At 42.3% G+C, this 24280-nt stretch overlaps 2 protein-coding genes and 1 long non-coding RNA gene across 3 annotated transcripts; 2 read left to right on the top strand and 1 right to left on the bottom strand.

Annotated features, from left to right (window-relative positions):
- The first annotated feature begins 281 nt into the window (after nt 1–281).
- On the top strand, nt 282–4345 carry LOC136238213 (uncharacterized). The gene is made up of 3 exons (XR_010692854.1): nt 282–2204; nt 2259–2489; nt 3936–4345. It is a non-coding gene; the product is annotated as an uncharacterized lncRNA (long non-coding RNA).
- Nucleotides 4346–5160: 815 nt separating this feature from the next.
- On the bottom strand, nt 5161–5688 carry LOC136248071 (uncharacterized). The gene has a single exon (XM_066039888.1). The coding sequence runs from the start codon at nt 5686–5688 to the stop codon at nt 5161–5163; it is 528 nt and encodes a 175-aa protein (XP_065895960.1).
- Nucleotides 5689–14416: 8728 nt separating this feature from the next.
- LOC136238205 (uncharacterized) lies at nt 14417–23155 on the top strand. Its single transcript, XM_066028560.1, has 7 exons — nt 14417–14549; nt 19748–20201; nt 20255–20450; nt 20497–20634; nt 20690–20839; nt 21972–22121; nt 22174–23155. The coding sequence occupies exons 2-7, from the start codon at nt 20148–20150 to the stop codon at nt 22554–22556; spliced, it is 1071 nt and encodes a 356-aa protein (XP_065884632.1). The 5' UTR covers nt 14417–14549; nt 19748–20147; the 3' UTR covers nt 22557–23155.
- Nucleotides 23156–24280: the final 1125 nt, after the last annotated feature.

Genomic DNA, 24280 nt, shown 5'->3' with positions numbered 1-24280 from the left:
GGCTTTCCAGACACTCTCTATTGAGCCCCATTGGTAACCATGGCACAAAACAGAAAACAAGCAACCTTTGCATAATTACGTCACTTTGTATTATGAATTACACAGGATCACCATAAAATTAAATAATATTATAGGTTGTTATGTGTCATCTCACAATAAACAAAATATCATTTTATCGATGAGCTGGAACAATTTTCACAGCGAACTGGGAAACTCATCTCCCATACATTTTCTACAGTACCTGTTGGAACTTCAGCACACACCTTTCTACTCTTACCAGAGGAGTACCACCATAACCAGGTCAACACATAATTATGTATACGAAACCAATGAAGCTACCATCCAGTAGCCACTACTGCTACTGGATCATAGCAGTAGTGGCTAGGATCCATTGTGCCACTACAACTACAATAAAATTTCTGGGATAAATTTATAAAATTCTCACCAGCATACGTATATGTAGCTAACTCAACTCAGATATTTTACTATCAGCAGCCACAAACTATAGGGTGGTCCGTTGAGAGACTATTGACAATGAGTCAATGAAGGGGACTGAACACCATTAGGAGCTATATTGGCTACAGGAAGTATATGTCTATTTAAGGTAGTATTCCCACACACTTTATCGTAGAAAAACGACTCTACATAATGTATGAGTTTGACACCACATCAAATGGGGTCGACATTGTGATGTGTGCTTTTGCTTTACATCTGATGCATGATTACTTACATAGAATGCACTTAAAAGATTTTGGTGTAGCTATTTGTCAATTTCCAGTTTGGCTCAGTGGGAATTGCACATGCTGTGTAGCCAAAGCTGATCATACATGCAAAATTCTGTATCAAATTCAGGGGCAGATCCAGGGGGGTTCAAAGGGTTCCATGGAACCCCCCTTTTGAAAGAAGAGCCTCTCTTACTCGAGATACTCTAATAGAGAAGTCACAGTAGTCTTTTGAGGAGCAGTGTAGCAAGCTATATGTATACAGTTATAAATAAGGAAATGTAGTTGGTGAGGGCATCTATGGTGAGGGGCAGCTATTGTCAGCAGGTAATGACCTTTTTTTTTTTTGATCTTCAACTTACAGCTAGAATGAAGTTGCAATTTAAAGTGGAACCCCCCCTTTTAAAAGTCTGGATCTTCCCCTGTAATTATATAATTAACTTCTTCATGTTTTACAGTAGCTACTACGTGTTTCACCATGTCTCGGGCACTGAGCCAGATTGCCAGTTGCTCACAATACTAATCACCTGTGGGCACTGAAACATCTCTGCCTCTGGATCCAGATTGCACTACTTGTCCTGAACAATTAAATTGATCAAATCTGATAAGTGTGAACCAAAGTGTAACCAAACAAGACTACCAAGCAGGGCTGGCTCTGGCAAAATAGGGGCGGGTGGGCCACCACAGTTGAGGGCATAGCAATTGTAGCATATTTTCAAGGGGGTCTGGGGGCAGGCACCCCCTCCACCAGGAAAATTTTAAAAATCATTACTCAAGCCTGAGATGCAGCAATCTGAAAGCATTTTAAACGTAATTTAGTTGGGTGCTGACAGTTGTATGCTGCTCAACAGAATCTTTGAAGTAAGTCTGAGTGTACTGAAGGGCTGAAATAATATCAAGTAGCAAACTCTTACGTGCAATTGTATGGCTTCTCGTACGTTAGTCTGTGCACTAGAGTTTAAAACCATAGATTATAGCCCTCTATATAATCTATGGTATAGCTACTTATAATATTTAGCTAGCTGTACATAATATGAGGGAAGATACTCTCTTTCTCTTCTAGAGTAAAAGGTTGGGTGGGTCGCAAAGAGCAAGAATTTTAACCGATCGATTTTAACCTAAGCGCGCAACTTAATAGTTTTTTTCTGACAAAAGTTGAGGCGTTTGTTATGCTGCGCGGGAACATTAAAAATGGCGACGTTGGCAGGTGCTGGCAGAAAGTTGGAGAGAATCGAAGCGTTCTTCTGTGACATAGAGAAAGAGAAGACTCCGCAAGCAAGTAGTGAAATAAAAGAATGCCAGTGAAGCGGCCGTCTCGACTCGAGGGGTTCTGGACTCAAGTCACTACTCGCACATCACCCGCCTACCTTAACAGCTATAATTTCATATGGGTATGTGAAATGGAATGGTATTATTGCCACTGCTTCTAATGTGAGGAAACAAACAAGCTCTTCTTACTACAACTCGGTGCAGGAAAACAAGGTAGGCATCATTTAGAGTCGCCTAGTCCAGTACACAAATATTTATTATATCCAGGTTATCAAAATCGCACTCATCAATAGAGTAGTATGTCTGGAGATAAATATTGTGTTACTCGTCAGCAGAATGTATCAGCAGATATATTAAGAGAATGGTAGCTTTGCCAAGATGGTGAACATCATTAAGACTATAGCACCTGTTGAAAAAGTCCATCGGACCTCAGGATGCCAACCTACAATTGAGTTTGAGCTGTTACTGAATGTCGTTGATGTGTTACCTGGTCTGTAGGTGAGGTTCTCTTTTGTGATTACAAGTCTTGTTTGTAATTATGTATTTGTTTGTAGTATGTGTTTATTCTGTGGTGTATCATTAAACAAGACCACAAACAGACATCCTGTTCAAAATATGTGTAACCTTATATCCTACATTGCTCATATCTTGCCTACAGTAATTGTGCTAAGTAGTACCTTGAGTAGTATGTATGCATTCCCAGGTGCATTTGGATTGAACATAATACCACACAGTACTTTACCATTATTTGTAACTTGATTTTAGAAAGCGGATCCAAATTATACACCAGGGGAAATTGAACGACCACCTCTAGGGGGTAGCTACACTATCAAACTATCCGGCGATTTTGATGCTCAAAACTGGTTTCTTGAGGTTATGTTTTCTGGGTGCCCTGTCAGGCTCTAGTCACATTTTCTGGCTTTGACACGAGGACCTCGCTTCATGAGAATCAGTGGTGGATGGCCTTCAACAGCCAGCCAAAGATTTTGGTATTGATTCTGCTGTATTTCAGCCACTTAAGGAGCTAGTTTTCAAGAATAGCTGCCAACCTGCTACTAATAGGCCTAATGTATTTTGATGAGTGGACTCACACTAAGTTAGAAACAGCTTCTTAACAATTATCCAGGAATTTCCTAGTTCTTGTACCACTGTAGACACTAATGTCAAGCTAAAACTACTGAAGCTGCTCTTCCTACAAAGTCACAAATATCGCACGTGCACTAATTTATTAGAATATTTACAAGACGTTATAATAGTGCTTAGATATAGGTTACACATAGCCTTTTCTACACAGCCTATATAGTGACAACATATTTTTAGATGTAAACTAGCTTAGCGGGCAGCATTAAGCGGATAGCGTAATACTAACTACATCGCTAAGTATTTACTTCTGGTCATTCACAGTAGCCTATCCACTAGTACTAAGCAGCAAAGGAATTAATCCTACGCAACTACAATAGCCTCCACCACTGCTAGTATGCACAAGTACACATGTTTTGTAAACATTCTATTAAATTAGTGTATTCGTGAACTCTGTAACTTTGTAGGAAGAGCAGCTTCAACAGTTTTAGCTTGATAATGGTGTTTCCAGTGGTACAGGAGCTAGATAATGCCTGGATAACTGTTAAGAAGCTGTTTAGTTCAGTGCATGAGTCCAGTCTGCGAGTCCAGTCTGCGAGTCCAGTCTGCGAGTCCAGTCTGCGAAATACATTAGGTCCTACTTTAATGTGTTTTCTATGCATAGTATTAATGTATTCAGTTTTTCATATTTGTTGGCCCTGACCACAAACATTTTTCGTATGGTTACACTGGATCTGTTTTCAGTAATCTTGCATCGTTCAACTTTCTTAAATATCCAAGACAACTAGTTATATTGTAGTGTAGGTTGCATTTTTTGTTAATGTGTATTATACCGTGCATTCATTTACATTATACAATTTGCAGAAACTTCAATAAAGTGGAGCAGCTGTAATATGCCGAACTTAAGGGCAAGGTGGAAATAGCTATCAACCAAGAAGATATTAAGTGACATCGATACACCAAGAGAGCAGAGAGACATCTAGCAAGGAGTGACACGATGAGCTAATGAAAGTTAAAACTCAAGCTTAAGGAGTAAACATGCTGATATGATGATAAAGATGGTAGTCAATTAAACAGGTTCAGCCCAGGTGATCACACTTTGTCTCAAGCAAAAGAAATTTCGTGATGGGTCACAAAATCTGATATATGGTACTGCACTATGTGACTAACTTGTAGCTATACTATACCCTTGTAACTGTGTACATGTATATAATGTAATACCATGTAGATATTATTGTTTACAGTTTTTACCACATGTATAAGTTTCATTGATACTGTACAAAAATGTATTTGAAATTTCATTAATACTGTATAGAAGAAATCTGTTGGAAATGTCATAGATATTGTATAAGGGAAATCTGTAGGAAATTTCATAGATATTGTATAGGGGAAATCTATAGGAAATTTCATAGATATTGTATAGAGGAAATCTACAGGAAATTTCATAGATATTGTATAGGGGAAATCTATAGGAAATTTCATAGATATTGTATAGAGGAAATCTACAGGAAATTCCATAGATATTGTATAGAGGAAATGTATTGGAAATTTCATAAATACCTTATAGAAGAAATCTGTAGGAAATTTCATATGTCCAGTGCAGGAAATCTGCAGGAAATTGTGCTCTATCATGTAGTAGGAAATGTACAGGAAATTTGCAAATTTCCTGTACATTTCCATCTCCCGGATATGTGCTGGAAATGTCACCTGTCCTGTACATTTCCGGCACATATCCTGCTACAGGAAATGCCACATTTTTTCCTGTGGTAACTTTCATAAGCCCACCCCTACTAAAACACATCTATAGCTATAGTCATGGAAAGGATCGAACCTATGACTGTATCACAATTGTGATCACTACTGAATCTACTGTAGTTGATTGCAAGTGGGATGCATACTGTATTTTATGGATTATCAAAAGTCATTGGTAACCATTAAGACATGTCAGGAGCTTGTTTACAGCATGTTATTATCTATGTACCACCCCATTAAATATATAACTTAACATTATGAAGACCAAATAACAACTATTAACAAAAAAATTAGCTATTATATTCACAAAGTGCACACTGAAGTACAAATAAAATTTCTACCCTAAGTCTTGCTCCATTTTTTCCAGTTTACTGAGCCACTCTTGTTCACTGTGGAATAATCCACATACAACCCGAAAACCAGAAATTAACTGCTTACGAGAATGCAGTACTCTTTTGTTATTGTACATCAACATCCTACGAGGACGCAAGTCAAACTTGTTGTGAAAACGATCACTGTAGAGAAGCTGGTGGAAACAACGTATACCTGGATACATCTTCCTCATTGCCTCATCATCATCATCACAAGAAAGCAGTTCCTTAGCTTGGTACAGTGATTCATCCAGTGGCTGACGATCATAATTGTTGAAGTGTATAGTTTTCAAGTTGCCACTACTGTCAACACCAAAGGTGAATCGGCGCATGTTGTAATTGTTGCCATGGAAGTTCAGATGGCAGTGGAAAGAGACATGGCTGAGCAGAGAAAAATACTCAGCAAAATGCTGTCTCATGTACTCACCCAGTTTAAACCCATCAACCAAAACACTACTTGCACCTAAGGCATCCTTGTAGACTAACATGTGCATCATTCCTACACCTGAAAGAACAAGAGTACCATCAATATAATAATTTGAGCTGTACCAATGTTAGAGTGAACATAGTAGGTACCACCTTGTTATGTATTTAATCATACAGTATAACAATACATGTACAAAACACATGCAAATTAATTGAGTCTGGGGGTGGGGAATTCTCCCCAATGAAATTAGATGCTTTGAAATGGAGGCTACATTACTTACAAAGTCTCTTTCTCCTTTCTGTTAACACAAAGATGGCTTAGATCAGTGGCTATATATATATATATATATATATATATATATATATATATAGCTATATATATTCCAATGTTTGTAGATGGATTGGGCTTTATTATAACTGTTAGAGCTGCTGAAAGACATTGAACCCAAAGTAAATTCTAGAAGACTAGCCACAGCATTTGGCTGGGTTTTATTATGCAGTACAATTCAATAACTGTAACAGTGAGTATACAGTGCATGGTTTGCAGTAAACAATTTTATGCAATATACAGTATGTGACCTGGCCTGTGTAAACAGGGCATGTGGGCACAAACCACACTCAGTCACACTATAGATCATATCTCAGTACTGGAGCAGACTATTTGCATTTTGTAACTTGCATCATAAAGCCAATTAAATGCTTACTAAGGGCTAAAATTACATTGCCATAGCATAATGGTATTAAAAGTTATTAGCTAAGAAAGTAGGCAAAATTCATGTGCCCACATGCCCTGTTTCACAGTCCCAGTCACATATTTAATATGTATACTCCAGCTTGTTAGTTTTTTTCTTATCATACAGTACGATAGTAACTGTATAGTAGGGACCACAAAGGAGTAGGCGTGGCCCACGAAATAATATTTATTTTTATTTATTAAAGCTTTACAGCACAAGTGCTGAAGGTCTGTAGGACACCTGGTCCTACAGCCTGCTCAAGACATTAGACACTAAGACATTAGTTACTTATATCACCCAAAAATCAGCCTCAAGTTCCCCTTACGACGATGAGGCAGTATTGGTGAGGTGACTAAGCCCAAACAAGCTTTCAGATCGACCCGAAACGCTTTCAACAAGTTGTTACGGAATTTTAAAAAGTAATTTATTCAACGGAATTTTCTATATACTGACTGACTGACTGATACCTTCAAACAAGCGTAACTCGATAACGGCTAAGGCTACAGGCTTGATTTTTTCACTGTTCGACGTCACTTCAGCCCGACAGGTGCCTTTTGGCCTCGCTTTAGTGGCATACCGCAGTACGTACATGCATTCTTCATGGACTTACCAGTGTCCTCCTTTGTGTCCCATTCATCTTTGCTGACAGGGAAAGGTGTCAATTTGGCGCGAGCACGTGATGGCTTCTCTTCGAAACGGAAATCGTCCGTATTTTTCATCGTGTTCAAACAGTTCTTAATTCGTACTGCTGTGTAACGGGTTGAACATAGCCGACAGCGAAGCGTAATGGATACTTAACTTTTTAGACGATAATTAATATGATTGGGGCGTGCGGCACGATTTCTTTCTTTTGGTATGCGTGGATTGTGGAGGTGCTTCTCGAACAGTTCTTGATTCGAAATGCTGTGTAACGGGTTGAACATAGCTGACAACATAGGCGGCGGAAAGGGGGGCTAGGGGGCTGAAGCCCCCCCTTGGTCTGCTGAGGGGGGGCTTAGCCCCCTCAGAATGATATCACGCTGAAATTCTTCTTCTTGGAGTGGGGCTGAAAACCGCGATAAAGATCGAGATACTCTAATAGAGCAGTCACTCTAATAAAGCAGTCAAGGATTTTATGAGTTTATCAGCTAGCTGGTGAGGTGGGCAGCTATTGTCAGCTGGCTGTGACCTTTTTTTTTTTTGGTCTCACTTTCCCAAACCATGCAGAGACAATGTAGATTATTTCCGTAAGTCTGGGTCAGCCCAGCCCCCCCTCTTATCAACTACCTCCTCCGCCCCTACCTGACAACGAAGCGTAATGGATACTTCACTTTTCACAGGATAATTGATATAGCTGGGGCGCGCGGTGCCTTTTCAGATGCGGTATGCGTGGGTTCACCAGTCATAATAAAATTATTTACAAAAGAAGTTAACAAACAAGTACACGAAAAAATTTGGAATTTTCAACTAGAGTAGGGACTATAGCACATCGATAAAACGGTGTTCGGCAGCCGGAGGTGGTTTGCCAATGCTACAGCTCCGTCACTCCATCACGTGATGTGATACTTCAACACGCGGTATTTCAGTTGAACTAGACTGGGCCGCCTGTCGCCTGTACCTGTATCGTGCTGTATGGTTTTAATGGAAGAAAGTGACTCTGAGCGGGAGGGAGTGTTAGGGACTGTTGAAGTGGAGTGTGACAGCGTAAACTTTGTTCTTGGTGAGAAGTTTTCGTCTTACGAGCAGCTGAAGGAGAAGATTACTACGTACCAACAAGGGAAAACTGTCCAGTTAGCCTACACTGACTCGCGGACGCTGGATGCTGCTTGGAAAAGAGCACCGAAGAGAATACAGAAAGCAAATGAAAAATTACATTATTATTCTTTGCACCTTAAGTGCAATCTTGGTGGAAAGCCGTTCCACAGCAAAGGGTCTGGCCAGAGACCTTGTCACAGGTATAGCAACTAAGTGGTCGAAACTTATTTAGCTGATGATGTTATGTATAATATTATGTGCAGCACAATTAAGCAGAATTGCAAAGCTTGTATAAAGCTTAACTTAAGTGAAGATGGCCAGTACCTGGAGGTACGTCACAGACGTCTGCAATACTCACAATCATGAAGTCAGCAAGGTACAGTACGCTAGAAATTAATTACATCATGCATTGGGCTATTTCTATTACGTGTGTACATGTAATTTTTTTTCTAAGGCCATTTATGATCATTTACCCCGACAACGAAAGTTGACACCATCTGAACGGAATGAAGCTGCTGAATTGTTAAAATTAAGGGTGAACAATAAGCTACTTCAGCAGCACCTATCACAATCAACTGGGAAGATTGTTACCCTAAAAGATATCAGCAATATAAAGCACTAAATACGGAAAATGGATGGAAATGATTTGGAAAAATCGTCTTCTTATCTGAAGGCAATAGAAGGTAAAACATTTTGTGTAACTGAGTAATGTACGTCACCAAATATTTTATTTATTGTGCATTGCAAGTATTCCACATTTTCGCACAAACCTAATTTTACAGTATTAAATCGATACAATGGATGAAATATTTGTGAACAATAAAAATTGTGTAAATTTTTTGAACACTTGTTTTCATGATGAAGAAAAGTGCTAAGTGCAAAAACATATTCCCCAAAGTTTAAAAATCTTTGTTTACTATCATCAATGTTCCCAAGGATATGGAAGTTATGAGCATTAGTATACACCATGTTCAATAAGCCATTCACTCTCACTTTTTTCAAATTTTTACCCTTGTAGTGTTGAAAGGCATAAATTACTTATTAATTTTATGAGAAAGTAATAGTGAAAGTCGTGTTGATTGTACTCGTAAGTTGTGACTGTTGAACTAAGCACATGTAATTTATTTTCAAGTTCCATTTTGTCACTGTACAAATCATTCTTTCTGTTTTTACCAGTTTGCTTTGAACGTTCTTAGTTTATAGGCTGAAACTTTGGTTGACCATTCCTATGTAGATAAATGTGTAATTAAAATGGAGTTAAAAATGTAGATCCGGTCTTATATAGCAGCAGTACTTCTTTGAGCACATAACATAGTTATCTCATATGCACTTGCATAATATATATTATGTGTATGCATACTTGAATGCAGAAGTAATAGAGGGGTGTGTAAGCACCCTTCTATATATCTCCTCTAACAGACTGGAAACTGACTTACTAATGGACTAGAAACTTGCCTTAAATATGTATATATGCACTGCTTAACTGCATGTTTAGTTGTCTTAAAACAATATCAATTGCAGTTATGCTAATCTCTGAACACAATCTTGAAGAGTGCTTGAACTGATATAGGATGCAGATTCAAGGCTGCCAGGCTTCCCAGGTACAGTCATGGATTTTTCTCCTTTCTGTAACTTTTCAAACACACTTAATATAACATCTTTAAACAGGCTGTTGGACCAGGTGTCCTACAAACCTTCAGTTGCACTTGTGCTGTAAAGTCTTAAAAGAAATAAATAACCCCTGCACTTGAAACTAGTTTGAAATCCAGTGGTTAGAAGTAGTATACTCATCATGTTATGGCTGTAAACCTGTTGCAGTGATATGTAATCCAAGAAACAAGCTTGGAAGATACCATCAATTATATGCTATAGTACGTATTTTTTGGATTTTAACTGCTGCAATTATTGCTTTTGCAAGTCCATTTTCCAATCCATTCTGTGCTATAGTCATGTTGTGCATACTTGCCTAAATAACTAAAATTGTGGAATGGTCTTTCATGTTACATAAAACATGCATGCTCGTTCGCGTTCACACATGCACCTGTACACACACACCTGCACATGCCTACACACACACACACACACACACACACACACACACACACACACACACACCCACACACACACACACACACACACACACACACACACACACACACACACACACACACACACACACACACACACACACACACACACACACACACACACATACTGAACGCCACAGGTGTGAGTGCTTTTTGCATGCCATATGTACAGTGTTGTATATAGCAGGGTTAAAAATCAAGAGTTATTTGGATTTTCCAGGTCAGCTGAGCCATAATTTTTGTGTCAAGTAGGTCACATTTACAAAATATTGGATAACATGAATGATGTATCAATCAAGTTTCATCACTGCATTGGTTTAGGTGGATGGCAATGTAAGTGTGCCACTGGTGGGGTTTCATAATGAATGATTAGTAAAAATAATGATTGCCTGCAAGCAACCTATTGCTCCACCCCTTTTCACAGGGTAGTGCTGACAGATTAGTCATTATAGGTGCCTTGTATATAGGGAGAACATAACATTTGTAATCAATAACTCAAGAATGGGACTGTGTGATGAAACACGGAATTAGTTTCTAATAAGTTTTGGATGATATCTCAAACAGCAAGATTTATATGCTGCTCTCTGTAGGCCTTGGAGCCACACCCACTTATTGCGATTATATTGTTGAAGCAATTCATCAATAAAAACTTATCTGGTTTGGAATAATGTACTATTTATGGCAACATTGAAATCAGGTCACTACTACCGATTCAGATGACCTGGAAGTAACCCAAGGTGGTTCACTATTTATATCTAAAACTTCTAGCTATATTTTGGGCACCCCACTAGTGTAAGTATTAAAATTTCTAGCTATATAGTGTGAGCTATAATAATGATCAGTCAGTAAAATAATTGGTGTTGGTTTGGCTAAATAAGTAGGTTCATCACCTTTGGGCAATATCACACATTTACAATAAGTGGGCATGCCCCACAAAAGAAGCTGGCAAAGACTTATACAATCACTGTGTTTCTCATTGAGTTGTATGATATATAATGGATTAGTGGGGCATGGCTCCACGTATGCCTACAGACATGCAGTAATAGAAAATATTATCTATGCTACATAGTGGATGTGACTCAATAAAGAGCTCAGACCATGATACACCATGATGCATCAATTTACTCCCATGTCACCAAACTAAATGATTAATGTCACATGCGATCCAATTTGGGTCAGACCTCGATATTCTGTAAACCAGCTCAGAATGTGACCCAGGTGACTTGACCCTGATTAAACGCTGATTTATGTACAAGTGTATAATGTTTTGTTCAATATTTGATATTAGATATAACTGTGTACAAGTGTATAATGTTTTGTTCAATATTTGATATTAGATATAACTGCTGCCAGACATGGGGCCAAGTACATTTAAAAGTACTTAAGTAAAGTACAAGTACTTTTGAATTTTCCAAGTACAAGTACAAGTATTCCAGCAGCAATCAAGAGAGTACTTAAGTAAAGTACAAGTACTTTTGAATTTTCCAAGTACAAGTACAAGTACTCCAGCAGCAATCAAGAGAGTACTTAAGTAAAGTACAAGTACATGCTGGAAGTACTTAAGTAAAGTACAAGTACATGCTGGAAGTACTTAAGTAAAGTACAAGTACATTTTGCTGTAGTAAAATATATGCTGTATTCAGTGTATTGTAGTATGTAAGTGCACCTAGTGGGGTTGGTTTTTGTCAACCATTCTCTCTCTTAAACTCTTAAAATTCACTGACTTGAATAGCAGCATTGTTTTTGTTTGCCAGAATGCTATGACATCATTAATCGTGGCAACATGGTACATAGTAAGGTTGGGAAAGGCAGTAGAAGAATCGCAAAAAGTTGTAAACTGCACCTTCACCCACTGTGTACAAACTAAGTACAATGTTTGCAGTACTTACAAGTACTTAAAAGTACTTTAAGTACTCAAGTACATACAAGTACTTAGCAAAGTACTTGAGTATAAGTACAAGTACATTGGGGAAATTAAGAAAGTATTTAAGTAAAGTACAAGTGCTTTCAAATCTGTACTTAAGTGTACTTAAGTATAAGTACTCATGTACTTGGCCCCATGTCTGACTGCTGCTATGTATCATAAAATGTAGCTCTTGATCCATACCTTGGTTTTAGGATCAGTTCCAAAATTACTATAGGGGTCATGGGTCATCAAGATCGGCTTCAACCCTAATATGTAGTACATATGTACCTGTGTACATACTTGAAGTGCTCTTTAGAGCTATTTCTTCCAGGATCAACAGTTGAATTTCTGTGTGATGAAGACAAGAATCTTGTTGGTATTGTTTTTCAAGACGGCATTATGAAATCAACCTTTTCTGCTTTCCCAGAAGTTTTACTGGTGGATGCAACATATAAATTAACAGAATTGAGGATGCCCGTGTACGTGGTTGATGGAAATGGTCAAAGTGAAATTGTGTGTGCCTTTGTTACAGTTTTGGAAACTGAAGAGTCAATGGGCAAAATGATACAAGTTTTCAAGTCTCACAATCTCGCTTGGGCCTCCTCAAGAGTTTTAATCTTAGACAAAGATTGCAGTGAGAGAGCTGTTTTTGCAAAAGAGTTTCCTGGTATTTGTTTACAGCTCTGTTTATTTCATGTGTTACGAAGTTTTAGACGAGAGATTACTTGTGACAAAATGGGAATCAGAGCTGGAGAAAGAGATCATGCTTTGGAAATTTTGTTAAAACTTGCATATTCTAGGTCTGAGTCAGACTACAATCAGCACTATGAAGTAAGCAAGAATGTGTGATGCATAAGTTGTTACCACTTCATCAGTGTAAATACCGTATTTCTATAATTATAAACTGTTAAAAATATTTCGTTGAAGCTAGCATCAGATGAAAATTAATTATGTGAAAAATTTTTGCCAACGTAATATTGGAGACGTTGAATGAATTCAGTTAACTGCTTTCTGGTCACCTGGATTGAAGCTTAGCCATTGGAATTTCAATAGTATATCTTTGTTGCAGTATATTAATAAAACAAGAATGGCCTCGGAGAGAGCTGTCCTCATATATTTCGCCGCCAGCGATAGCGTTGGCAATGACGCCATGCCATGATAGACATCTACTAGTACAGGACACATTAAATGAAGTATATATACAAATATGATTATAGCTACAGCAATTCCACTCCAGTCCACTGCTTGAGTTCGTGACGGACAATTCTGGCTCAATCTGGGGTGCAGCCTCCATGGAACGGAGATGCCACACTTGAAGTTTCACTCAGCTTGTCATTCTACTTCTCCTATAACCAAAAAGGACAGTACAATTTTAATGAATTAATATAATAAAGCTACATAATTCATTGTTAAAAATTTTTCGTCACTTGAGGACGCAGTTGAAAAATTTTTAGCACGAAAATTTAACTCGTGAAAATTTCTCACAGCTTATATTTATAGAAATACGGTAGTTGATGTGCTTATTGTAGTCATGCATCTGTATTAAAACCATACTCACTGTACACATGGCTCAATCATGTATATGTGACCTGCTGAGTGAAAACCCAACTTGCTTGATTTTACAACTTCTTTGTTGTCTAGAGGGAATAAACAATGGGGTGTTAAAGTTGCAGTCTTTTCTGGTCAGTACTATGTACTTTTGGAGTTACAGCACTAGAAAGCAAAAGTTGATTTGCAACAATGCCGTGAATTGAGGTATTCATCAAGGTACGATAAACTTACGTTTTACAACATAATAGCTTACGATTTCTTTGTGGTACAAAAATGAAGCAAGGATATTCTCCATGGAAAGGCAAATCTAGTGATGTATTACGCATTTCAGTTTATGACATTTTTCACTGATTTGTGAATGCTTTATTAAATATCATCTGGCTACTTATACTGAGTGAGCTACACAATAGCTTATTAAGAGGTGTGGTTACCATTTCTTGATTTCTATGGCAATTAAGAGAAGACAATAAGTATCTACTTAAAAGTTGGCTTAAAAGGGTTCCAGCTAGACAAAAAGAGGTAGTTAACTACACATGTACAGCTCACCTATAAGCGAGTTTTAAAAAGGGTTAGGCTAACTTATTTCAAAATGGGCCTATCTAAATTTGTAGTATTAAATCTGGGTGGCGCATTTCAAAATGGGTTGACCAATTAATCAGTCAAATTTTGAAGAGGTTCATAACACTATTGTATCATGTGTATTATGCATGTAGGTGTGTTATGTGACTTCAAGGTGTTGTTATTATAGGATTTACGGCTTGCTGGTCTCACCACAGTTTTACTTACTGCAATGATAAATGGCATCCCATTCGAGAGGAATGGGTAGAATGTTTTAAGAACACAGTCTTCACCCTGGGTGAGAGGACAAACAACAGATTAGAGAGTATCAATGTTAAAGTGAAGAGTGTTTGTGCAAGGTATCTGCATGCTTGAATGCATACCTAGACAAGTATAAGGAAAAATTAAGAATTGTAAATTCCATTAGGGATCATAGAAAAAAGTAGGAGGTCACCAACACTTGCAGATAAACTAGTGGACATTTAATCCATAATTCAGTCATGGATACAAGGATAAATAATGTTCACTAACATATTTGTAGGTGTAGGCAACCTCCCTTGTTCCCTACATTTTTACTACTGTATGATCCCTAGTCAAACTTAAAACTTTTATATATGTACTTGTTTGTTTACATTTTCGCCAGAGGTAATGTTTATGACTGAACATGTTCCCCAACTATAAATTATTGTCTCAAAACCATTACACTTTGCTTTCAGCTATTTCAGCCCATTTCACAGTGCTACAAACAAAAAAACAGTAGAAGTGCCTCTGCAATCAATCAAGTAACCATGGAAAATACGGATGATTCCTGTTTACAATTGTATGGAAGCCATTGCGCTACTGCAATCAACACCTTGTTATCACAAATTGATACCTTTGGCTGTTAACAAAAAGAAATGGGACACAAAGGAGGACAAAGGTAAGTCCATGATGTGTACATTGCACATGCTGTGGTGCATCTGTCAAGCTAAAGCAACATCGAATAAAATAACTAGCTATTATCGAGTTACACTTGTCTGAAGGCATCAGGCAGGCAGGCAGGCAGGCAGGCAGGCAGGCAGGCAGGCAGGCAGGCAGGCAGGCAGGCAGGCAGGCAGGCAGGCAGGCAGGCAGGCAGGCAGGCAGGCAGGCAGGCAGGCAGGCAGGCAGGCAGGCAGGCAGGCAGGCAGGCAGGCAGGCAGGCAGGCAGGCAGGCAGGCAGGCAGGCAGGCAGGCAGGCAGGCAGGCAGGCAGGCAGGCAGGCAGGCAGGCAGGCAGGCAGGCAGGCAGGCAGGCAGGCAGGCAGGCAGGCAGGCAGGCAGGCAGGCAGGCAGGCAGGCAGGCAGGCAGGCAGGCAGGCAGGCAGGCAGGCAGGCAGGCAGGCAGGCAGGCAGGCAGGCAGGCAGGCAGGCAGGCAGGCAGGCAGGCAGGCAGGCAGGCAGGCAGGCAGGCAGGCAGGCAGGCAGGCAGGCAGGCAGGCAGGCAGGCAGGCAGGCAGGCAGGCAGGCAGGCAGGCAGGCAGGCAGGCAGGCAGGCAGGCAGGCAGGCAGGCAGGCAGGCAGGCAGGCAGGCAGGCAGGCAGGCAGGCAGGCAGGCAGGCAGGCAGGCAGGCAGGCAGGCAGGCAGGCAGGCAGGCAGGCAGGCAGGCAGGCAGGCAGGCAGGCAGGCAGGCAGGCAGGCAGGCAGGCAGGCAGGCAGGCAGGCAGGCAGGCAGGCAGGCAGGCAGGCAGGCAGGCAGGCAGGCAGGCAGGCAGGCAGGCAGGCAGGCAGGCAGGCAGGCAGGCAGGCAGGCAGGCAGGCAGGCAGGCAGGCAGGCAGGCAGGCAGGCAGGCAGGCAGGCAGGCAGGCAGGCAGGCAGGCAGGCAGGCAGGCAGGCAGGCAGGCAGGCAGGCAGGCAGGCAGGCAGGCAGGCAGGCAGGCAGGCAGGCAGGCAGGCAGGCAGGCAGGCAGGCAGGCAGGCAGGCAGGCAGGCAGGCAGGCAGGCAGGCAGGCAGGCAGGCAGGCAGGCAGGCAGGCAGGCAGGCAGGCAGGCAGGCAGGCAGGCAGGCAGGCAGGCAGGCAGGCAGGCAGGCAGGCAGGCAGGCAGGCAGGCAGGCAGGCAGGCAGGCAGGCAGGCAGGCAGGCAGGCAGGCAGGCAGGCAGGCAGGCAGGCAGGCAGGCAGGCAGGCAGGCAGGCAGGCAGGCAGGCAGGCAGGCAGGCAGGCAGGCAGGCAGGCAGGCAGGCAGGCAGGCAGGCAGGCAGGCAGGCAGGCAGGCAGGCAGGCAGGCAGGCAGGCAGGCAGGCAGGCAGGCAGGCAGGCAGGCAGGCAGGCAGGCAGGCAGGCAGGCAGGCAGGCAGGCAGGCAGGCAGGCAGGCAGGCAGGCAGGCAGGCAGGCAGGCAGGCAGGCAGGCAGGCAGGCAGGCAGGCAGGCAGGCAGGCAGGCAGGCAGGCAGGCAGGCAGGCAGGCAGGCAGGCAGGCAGGCAGGCAGGCAGGCAGGCAGGCAGGCAGGCAGGCAGGCAGGCAGGCAGGCAGGCAGGCAGGCAGGCAGGCAGGCAGGCAGGCAGGCAGGCAGGCAGGCAGGCAGGCAGGCAGGCAGGCAGGCAGGCAGGCAGGCAGGCAGGCAGGCAGGCAGGCAGGCAGGCAGGCAGGCAGGCAGGCAGGCAGGCAGGCAGGCAGGCAGGCAGGCAGGCAGGCAGGCAGGCAGGCAGGCAGGCAGGCAGGCAGGCAGGCAGGCAGGCAGGCAGGCAGGCAGGCAGGCAGGCAGGCAGGCAGGCAGGCAGGCAGGCAGGCAGGCAGGCAGGCAGGCAGGCAGGCAGGCAGGCAGGCAGGCAGGCAGGCAGGCAGGCAGGCAGGCAGGCAGGCAGGCAGGCAGGCAGGCAGGCAGGCAGGCAGGCAGGCAGGCAGGCAGGCAGGCAGGCAGGCAGGCAGGCAGGCAGGCAGGCAGGCAGGCAGGCAGGCAGGCAGGCAGGCAGGCAGGCAGGCAGGCAGGCAGGCAGGCAGGCAGGCAGGCAGGCAGGCAGGCAGGCAGGCAGGCAGGCAGGCAGGCAGGCAGGCAGGCAGGCAGGCAGGCAGGCAGGCAGGCAGGCAGGCAGGCAGGCAGGCAGGCAGGCAGGCAGGCAGGCAGGCAGGCAGGCAGGCAGGCAGGCAGGCAGGCAGGCAGGCAGGCAGGCAGGCAGGCAGGCAGGCAGGCAGGCAGGCAGGCAGGCAGGCAGGCAGGCAGGCAGGCAGGCAGGCAGGCAGGCAGGCAGGCAGGCAGGCAGGCAGGCAGGCAGGCAGGCAGGCAGGCAGGCAGGCAGGCAGGCAGGCAGGCAGGCAGGCAGGCAGGCAGGCAGGCAGGCAGGCAGGCAGGCAGGCAGGCAGGCAGGCAGGCAGGCAGGCAGGCAGGCAGGCAGGCAGGCAGGCAGGCAGGCAGGCAGGCAGGCAGGCAGGCAGGCAGGCAGGCAGGCAGGCAGGCAGGCAGGCAGGCAGGCAGGCAGGCAGGCAGGCAGGCAGGCAGGCAGGCAGGCAGGCAGGCAGGCAGGCAGGCAGGCAGGCAGGCAGGCAGGCAGGCAGGCAGGCAGGCAGGCAGGCAGGCAGGCAGGCAGGCAGGCAGGCAGGCAGGCAGGCAGGCAGGCAGGCAGGCAGGCAGGCAGGCAGGCAGGCAGGCAGGCAGGCAGGCAGGCAGGCAGGCAGGCAGGCAGGCAGGCAGGCAGGCAGGCAGGCAGGCAGGCAGGCAGGCAGGCAGGCAGGCAGGCAGGCAGGCAGGCAGGCAGGCAGGCAGGCAGGCAGGCAGGCAGGCAGGCAGGCAGGCAGGCAGGCAGGCAGGCAGGCAGGCAGGCAGGCAGGCAGGCAGGCAGGCAGGCAGGCAGGCAGGCAGGCAGGCAGGCAGGCAGGCAGGCAGGCAGGCTGTAGACATTACATTAAACAAAAAGATTTAAAAATCTATTGGAAACATTCTGAAGGCACTTTTGGGCTTGGTTATACCTAACCAATACTGCCAAGGCGACAGGATGGTATTGTGAAAGTGGTTTTTGGATGATATTTTTGGCCAGCTCTCCATGTTCCCTAATATAAAGCACAGTATACCGCATAATGTATGATGTACCACTCTGCGTGGGCAGTTCAAAGGCACCGCCAGTGCCATAATTTGTATATTGCACTGTTGCAGACCGCAGCGAGTGCATTATAACTTATAACGCACTGGTTGAGGTTTTGTAGACCACAACGAGTGCATTATATGTTATAATACACCGACCGCAGTGCAATATACAGATATTGCACTGGCTGCGGTTTTGTGCAGCATAGCACAAGTGCCGGTGGCGAAGACCACTACGACACCTCACCTAATAGGTGGAAAGACAGTAAGACACTACACAGATCACTCGAATTCTTTTATAGCCTGACATGTAAAGGTCGATTATGGGCCATAACGTCACCAATACGTATAATGTTTACAAGCAGCCAATGGCGATCGAAAAAGCCAACGCGGGTGGCCACAACTCTAGTCTACATATATATAAACGTACTTATACACCTTACTAGTCTGGTGCCATCTTAGCCCAGATTAAACTGTAGTCCACTTCGACAATGACTCAATAAAACAAAATAATACTAACCTTTACGTTCGATTGTGGTAACCAGTTTTGTCATGCCACCAGCTGCAGATTCGAGTTTAGCCAGTGTGAATAGTAAGAATTAGACTAGTATCGTTTAGTAGTTAGGTTTTGTTTACTTAAACCATCTATTTAGCTGATATTTTTCGCTTGAGAGAATCACTATGGCGATTAGTCTGGTGTTTAGTCTATATGGCACGCTGGCATGCTGAGCACTACATGATGAGAGTGGAACAGCGAATGCAGGTTAGTGATATAACCCATAGCTTGCTAGCTTTCAATATCTCAGGTGGTTGCAGCACTGCAGGGGGAACGTCATTGCAACGTCCGGCTTGGTTACCCACAATCGATGTTAGAAACCTGGCCTTTATAAGTGTAACAGCTGTCTTGTGAGACTCTCCCCACCTATTAGGTGAGTGGTACATAACAGTTATACAACGTGCACTTGTGCTCTGCCTGTATAAACGCACTTGCCTTCGGGCCTGACGGCCCTCAGGCTCGTGCGTTTATATCAGGCAGAGCACTCGTGGCCGTTGTATAATTATAAAATACACAATTCATATTCAAGGGCTAAACATTAAAACATATCTATTGTGATTATACGTGTGGATCACTTACTATATGAGTAACTACTATGGCTCACCATGTTATAGGGACTTTTCTAGACGGTTTCACTCTATTTTAATTATTATCCAAGTTAGGGAAAGAATGATAACTAAGAAATATTATATAAGTGTACTTGCTTATTACCATGTACTGTATACTGTACTAGTGCAAATCGTTGCACGGTAGTATGATTGCAATGATTTCAACATTTCTCATCAATGTATGTACCATGATCACTTATACCTATTCTTATACTGTTTAATTACTCAGTTTGCATGCCTCAACCAGCACATCCTTAATACATACCTCTTGTGTTCTTGCTCATGGATAGATGAATACAAAATTATATATGTATATTTTATGTAATATCCTAATTTAAATTATAAATCATTGTACAGGTACAGCACACTCATGCATTTTTTTGAACTCTTTTGTGCCCTGCTGTCAACTTTACGGAATGAGAGGGATCACTGCACATTGATGGCTATGGTGAAGAAAAGGATTGATATGAAAGATCCTGTAGAAATTGAATACTCCTCAGTTCTCACACCTTATGCATTAAATTATGTATCCAAGTAGCTTTCATTGCGGAGGAAGGTCACCATAGTCTCAGAACATGATCGAGAATGCCATATTACATCATCGGAAGGGATTTTGAAGGTGACAGTCAACAGATGCCACTGTGCATTTTGGAACACCACCAACCTACCTTGTCGTCATATTTTTGTTGTGCGAGAAAGAAAGAAACATCCTTTATTTACTCCTTCACTTCTTGCGAAACGTTGGACAAAGGATTATATGAGAGATGCTTACTATAGAAAATCAGAATTAACAGTTGAGGCTTCAAGCAGTGTGAGTAGTATATGATTATACAGCTATATAATTCACTATAATTGTATGTACAGATTTCAAGTATTGGGCATGGACCACAACGGTCATGTTTAACACAGCACCAGAAATACCATAAAAGCCATATTGTTGCTGTGGAGTTAGCTTCTCTTTCTTCCGAGGTTGGCATGACTGAATTCACAAGAAGGTACACTTTGCTACAGACCTTGAGAGATATATGGGCATCTGGAAGGGATGCAATTCTTTGTGCAGGTATATAATCACCCGTATTTGTTAATATTTTATGACATTTATGCAGCTCAAGATCAGCACTGCAGTGACCAAAGAGGAACTGTTGCTGTTACTGCAAGTCAATCCCTTGTTGGTTGTGTCAGTGAAGGTCACAGTGCTAATCAGAATGCTAGGAATGAAGGTAGTCAAGCTGTTGAGAATGCTGGTGAGTGTGGACTGACAAACATTTTCAGCACTTATGCAATGAACTCTTTTGATAGGTACATGTACGACACAATCTGATGCTGTTTGTAGTAATAGTAGTGGATCAAGTACCAGCCATGGTGATAATGAAAGTGATGGTACAAGAAATAGTGAAGTAAACACTACAGAAAATCACCTACTTGAAAAGAATGATCATCATGATCAAGGTACTTTGTAGTTTAATGACTACTTACTCAAATTTTGCTTAGGATATCAGCCGCCTGTACCATTGGTAGACACAGTGCAAACTAGAAGCAAATGATGTAAATGGTGTGCGTGTGTGTGTGTGCGTGTGCGTGAGCCAAGTGGCTAGAGCACCTGCCTGATAGTCAAAACATTCTAGGTTCAGTACCTGGTTATGCAGTTACTGTTGTTTCCTTGAGCAAGAAATTTTCTTCACATTACTTAGATGCTCATGGGGACCTGATGACTTTGCGCTACTCAGGTGCTAAAAGTCGAATCCTATTGGGGCAAGACTAATAAAATACAAGAGGTTGTATCATGTCTCACACTTGAAGGTATTGTTAGCCAACCTTCACCCGACATGGGTAGTTGGCATTTGCTTCCTGAGTTAACACCTGGTAGCCATTACATGTTACAACTCCCAGTGTACACTAGGTAATTTTGATGTACGTAGTATGGTAGTTGAAGGGTTTGATGGTAGCCATTTGATGCTACAACTCCCAGTGTCCACTAGGTAATGTTGATGTAGTACGTAGTATGGCAGTTGAAGGGTTTGATGGTAGCCATTTGATGTTACAACTCCCAGTGTCCACTAGGTAATTTTGATGTACGTATTATGGTAGTTGAAGGGTTTGATGGTAGCCATTTGATGTTACAATTCCCAGTGTCCACTAGGTAATTTTGATGTACGTATTATGGTAGTTGAAGGGTTTGATTCTTGCATTTGCTTTGTGCAAGTGTACATATACAGTAAATCAGGAAAATTTCAACGCAGAAAATTTTCGTCTATTAAAATTTCGATGCTACATATTTTTGTCACTTTTGATGGAATAGCTAGCTATACGTTAATATTTGTATACACGAATTATCCATATAATAGTTAACAATAATTCGTCGTTTTAATTTTCATTGATACAGCCAGTGATGAAAATTTTTTGACGACAAACTTTTCCTGTTTTACGGTAATACAGTATGTGTTGTGTGTGTGCATGTTTGTGTATAGTATGTGTAGTGTGTATGTGTGTGAAACAGTGCAATCAGTAAATTACCAGGGGTGGTATTAGAGCTATGGTACAAACTTGCAAAACATTTATCACTATCTGATTGCATCCACAGAGTTACAAAGTATTAGGTTACCTAGTAAAATGCGAAAGAGAGGAAGACCTAAAGGAGCTGACAAGACTGTTATTGGTCTCCCTAGAAAGAAGTCCAGAGGAAGCAGGCCTGTGTCATTCCTATACAAAGGTGCTAAGCAAAAGGAACTTGGTATGTATGTTAAATAACCTGTGTGGATCTTGGAAGATGTTTTCATTTTTAGTGATTTTAACCTGGTTTGTTGATCTACAAATTGCAAAGGATGCCATAGATGGGAGCCGAATTATAGAAGAGGATGATGTAGAAATGAGACCTGAGATGGTTTCATCATCATGCACTGATGAAAATGTCTGCTTAGATATGTGCAGGAAGTATTGCACCCGGGAAGCATGGGCAGCTATTAACAGTGTAGTATCTATAATTCAAGCCAATCCCACATGGTATTGCGGAAGATGCACAAGGGAGATAATTGACGATGAAAAGAATTCAATTATTTGTGAAAGCTGCTTAGTATGGTACCACTTTAATTGTGTTGGTCTCAAAAGATCACCGAAGAGGAGAGTATGGATATGCCGCTCATGCTTTGAAGAATCTGCTGACCAATAGGTAGCCCAAGATTATTTCACGAAGGAGTCAAACATTAATTACTTAAAGAAATTTCTTCTTTGCTGTACTGTTATAGTTCAAATGATCAATTGTGTACCATAAAAGGTGCAGCCAGTAAATGACAACTAAAAATAATAATCAGTTTCTGGTATATAGACAGTATACAGAATGACATGGTGTGTGCATACAGTAGATATGTGTGTATACAATGGAACTTGTGGACACTTTACAGAATTGGGATGTAAAACTTTGGAGTTGGATCTGTTGACTCCATTTTTCTTGATGTGGAGAATTTGTTAAAAAAGTTGGTTTCACTATTTCAAATGTTGATCTTTTGACTACAGGGGAACTTGAACAGTACTTGAAATTGTTCCATGTTGGAGAGCTGCAACTTGATGTTATAATATGTAGATGTAATACCCTTCCCAAAATCTTAGATACACCCCTTAAATTGTGAGTGACAATTACACTGTATGCAGATCAGTTCGATCTTGAGACAGTCTAGCTAATTTATAAATATTTCCCAGGTTAAAACTGCGTACACACAACATATTAACTTTCACACTTGTAGTACTGAACTGACTATTAAGTTTGATATCCAAGAGCCCAAGTGTCTTAAAATTAAGCCTGTTTTTAAAGTAACACATTAACTTTGTGTTAATGTGTATCAGTGTTGCTGCTATAAGACCATTCTCAAAACAAGAAGAATTTTAAGCCTTTCAAGATTAAATTTGAGGGTACTTTTGCTGGTTGTCCTTAAATTCAATTTCAAGCTTTAAAAGTCTCTAAGGCAGGTTGACCTTTAAAATAGCACGCTCAACCAGCAAAAGTACCCTCAAATTTAATCTTGAAAGGCTTAAAATTCTCCTTGTTTTGAGAATGGTCTTATAGCAGTAACACTGATACATCAAACTCTATAGTAGTATACTATAATCTGGCTTCACCCAATGATCACGACTCAGCCTAGCTTGATAATTAGTCTGGCAGCTATTTAACCATGCAAGCTTCCTCTACATTCAGAGGAACATGTTGCTGTAGACCTTCAGTGCTGGTCACTGTAAAGTGTTAATAATAAATAAAATAATAAAAGATTTATTAGCCAGACTTTTCAACTTGCACTGCATGAGTAGTTACTAATGATGACGATCAGTAGCTAATTTGAAGTGGATCACCACAGTTCACTGTTCATGAGGAGTACCTATAACACTTAAAACACTGACTTAAAAATCCAGTGGGCACTTTCTCCCCTGTAGAAAACCAGTCACTTTTCAGTCCTCCGCTTTATTCCGGTACTTTCTTCCACTTCAGTGGATCAAGCTGGCCTCAAGTACGAAGTATTGGTTTGGTTTGTTCCTTACCAATCGCTATCAAAGAGTTGTTATTAATGGCTGTTTCTCAGAATGGCTTCCTGTTCGTTCAGGTGTCTCACAAAGCTCTGTTCTTGGATCGTTGTTATTTTTACTCTACATTGACGAAATCCATCACGTTATTTCCAACAGTACTGTTAAGTTATTTGCTGATGACATTGCCTTATACAAGGAAATTGTTTCAACTCATGATGAAACTTTACTTCAAGAAGACTTGACCAAAGTTTATCAATGGTCTCAGTTATGGCGACTGAAATTAAATCCACATAAATGTGAAAGTATTTGTATATCTTATAAGCGATCGCCACCAATGTGCAAGTACCATCTTAATGACCAGCCTATTCCATCTAAATCAGT

Source organism: Dysidea avara, chromosome 1 (assembly GCF_963678975.1).
Source record: "Dysidea avara chromosome 1, odDysAvar1.4, whole genome shotgun sequence".
Lineage (NCBI taxonomy): Eukaryota > Metazoa > Porifera > Demospongiae > Dictyoceratida > Dysideidae > Dysidea > Dysidea avara.
Note: the sequence above shows the minus strand (reverse complement) of the source record. Positions and strands in the feature narration are given on the sequence as shown.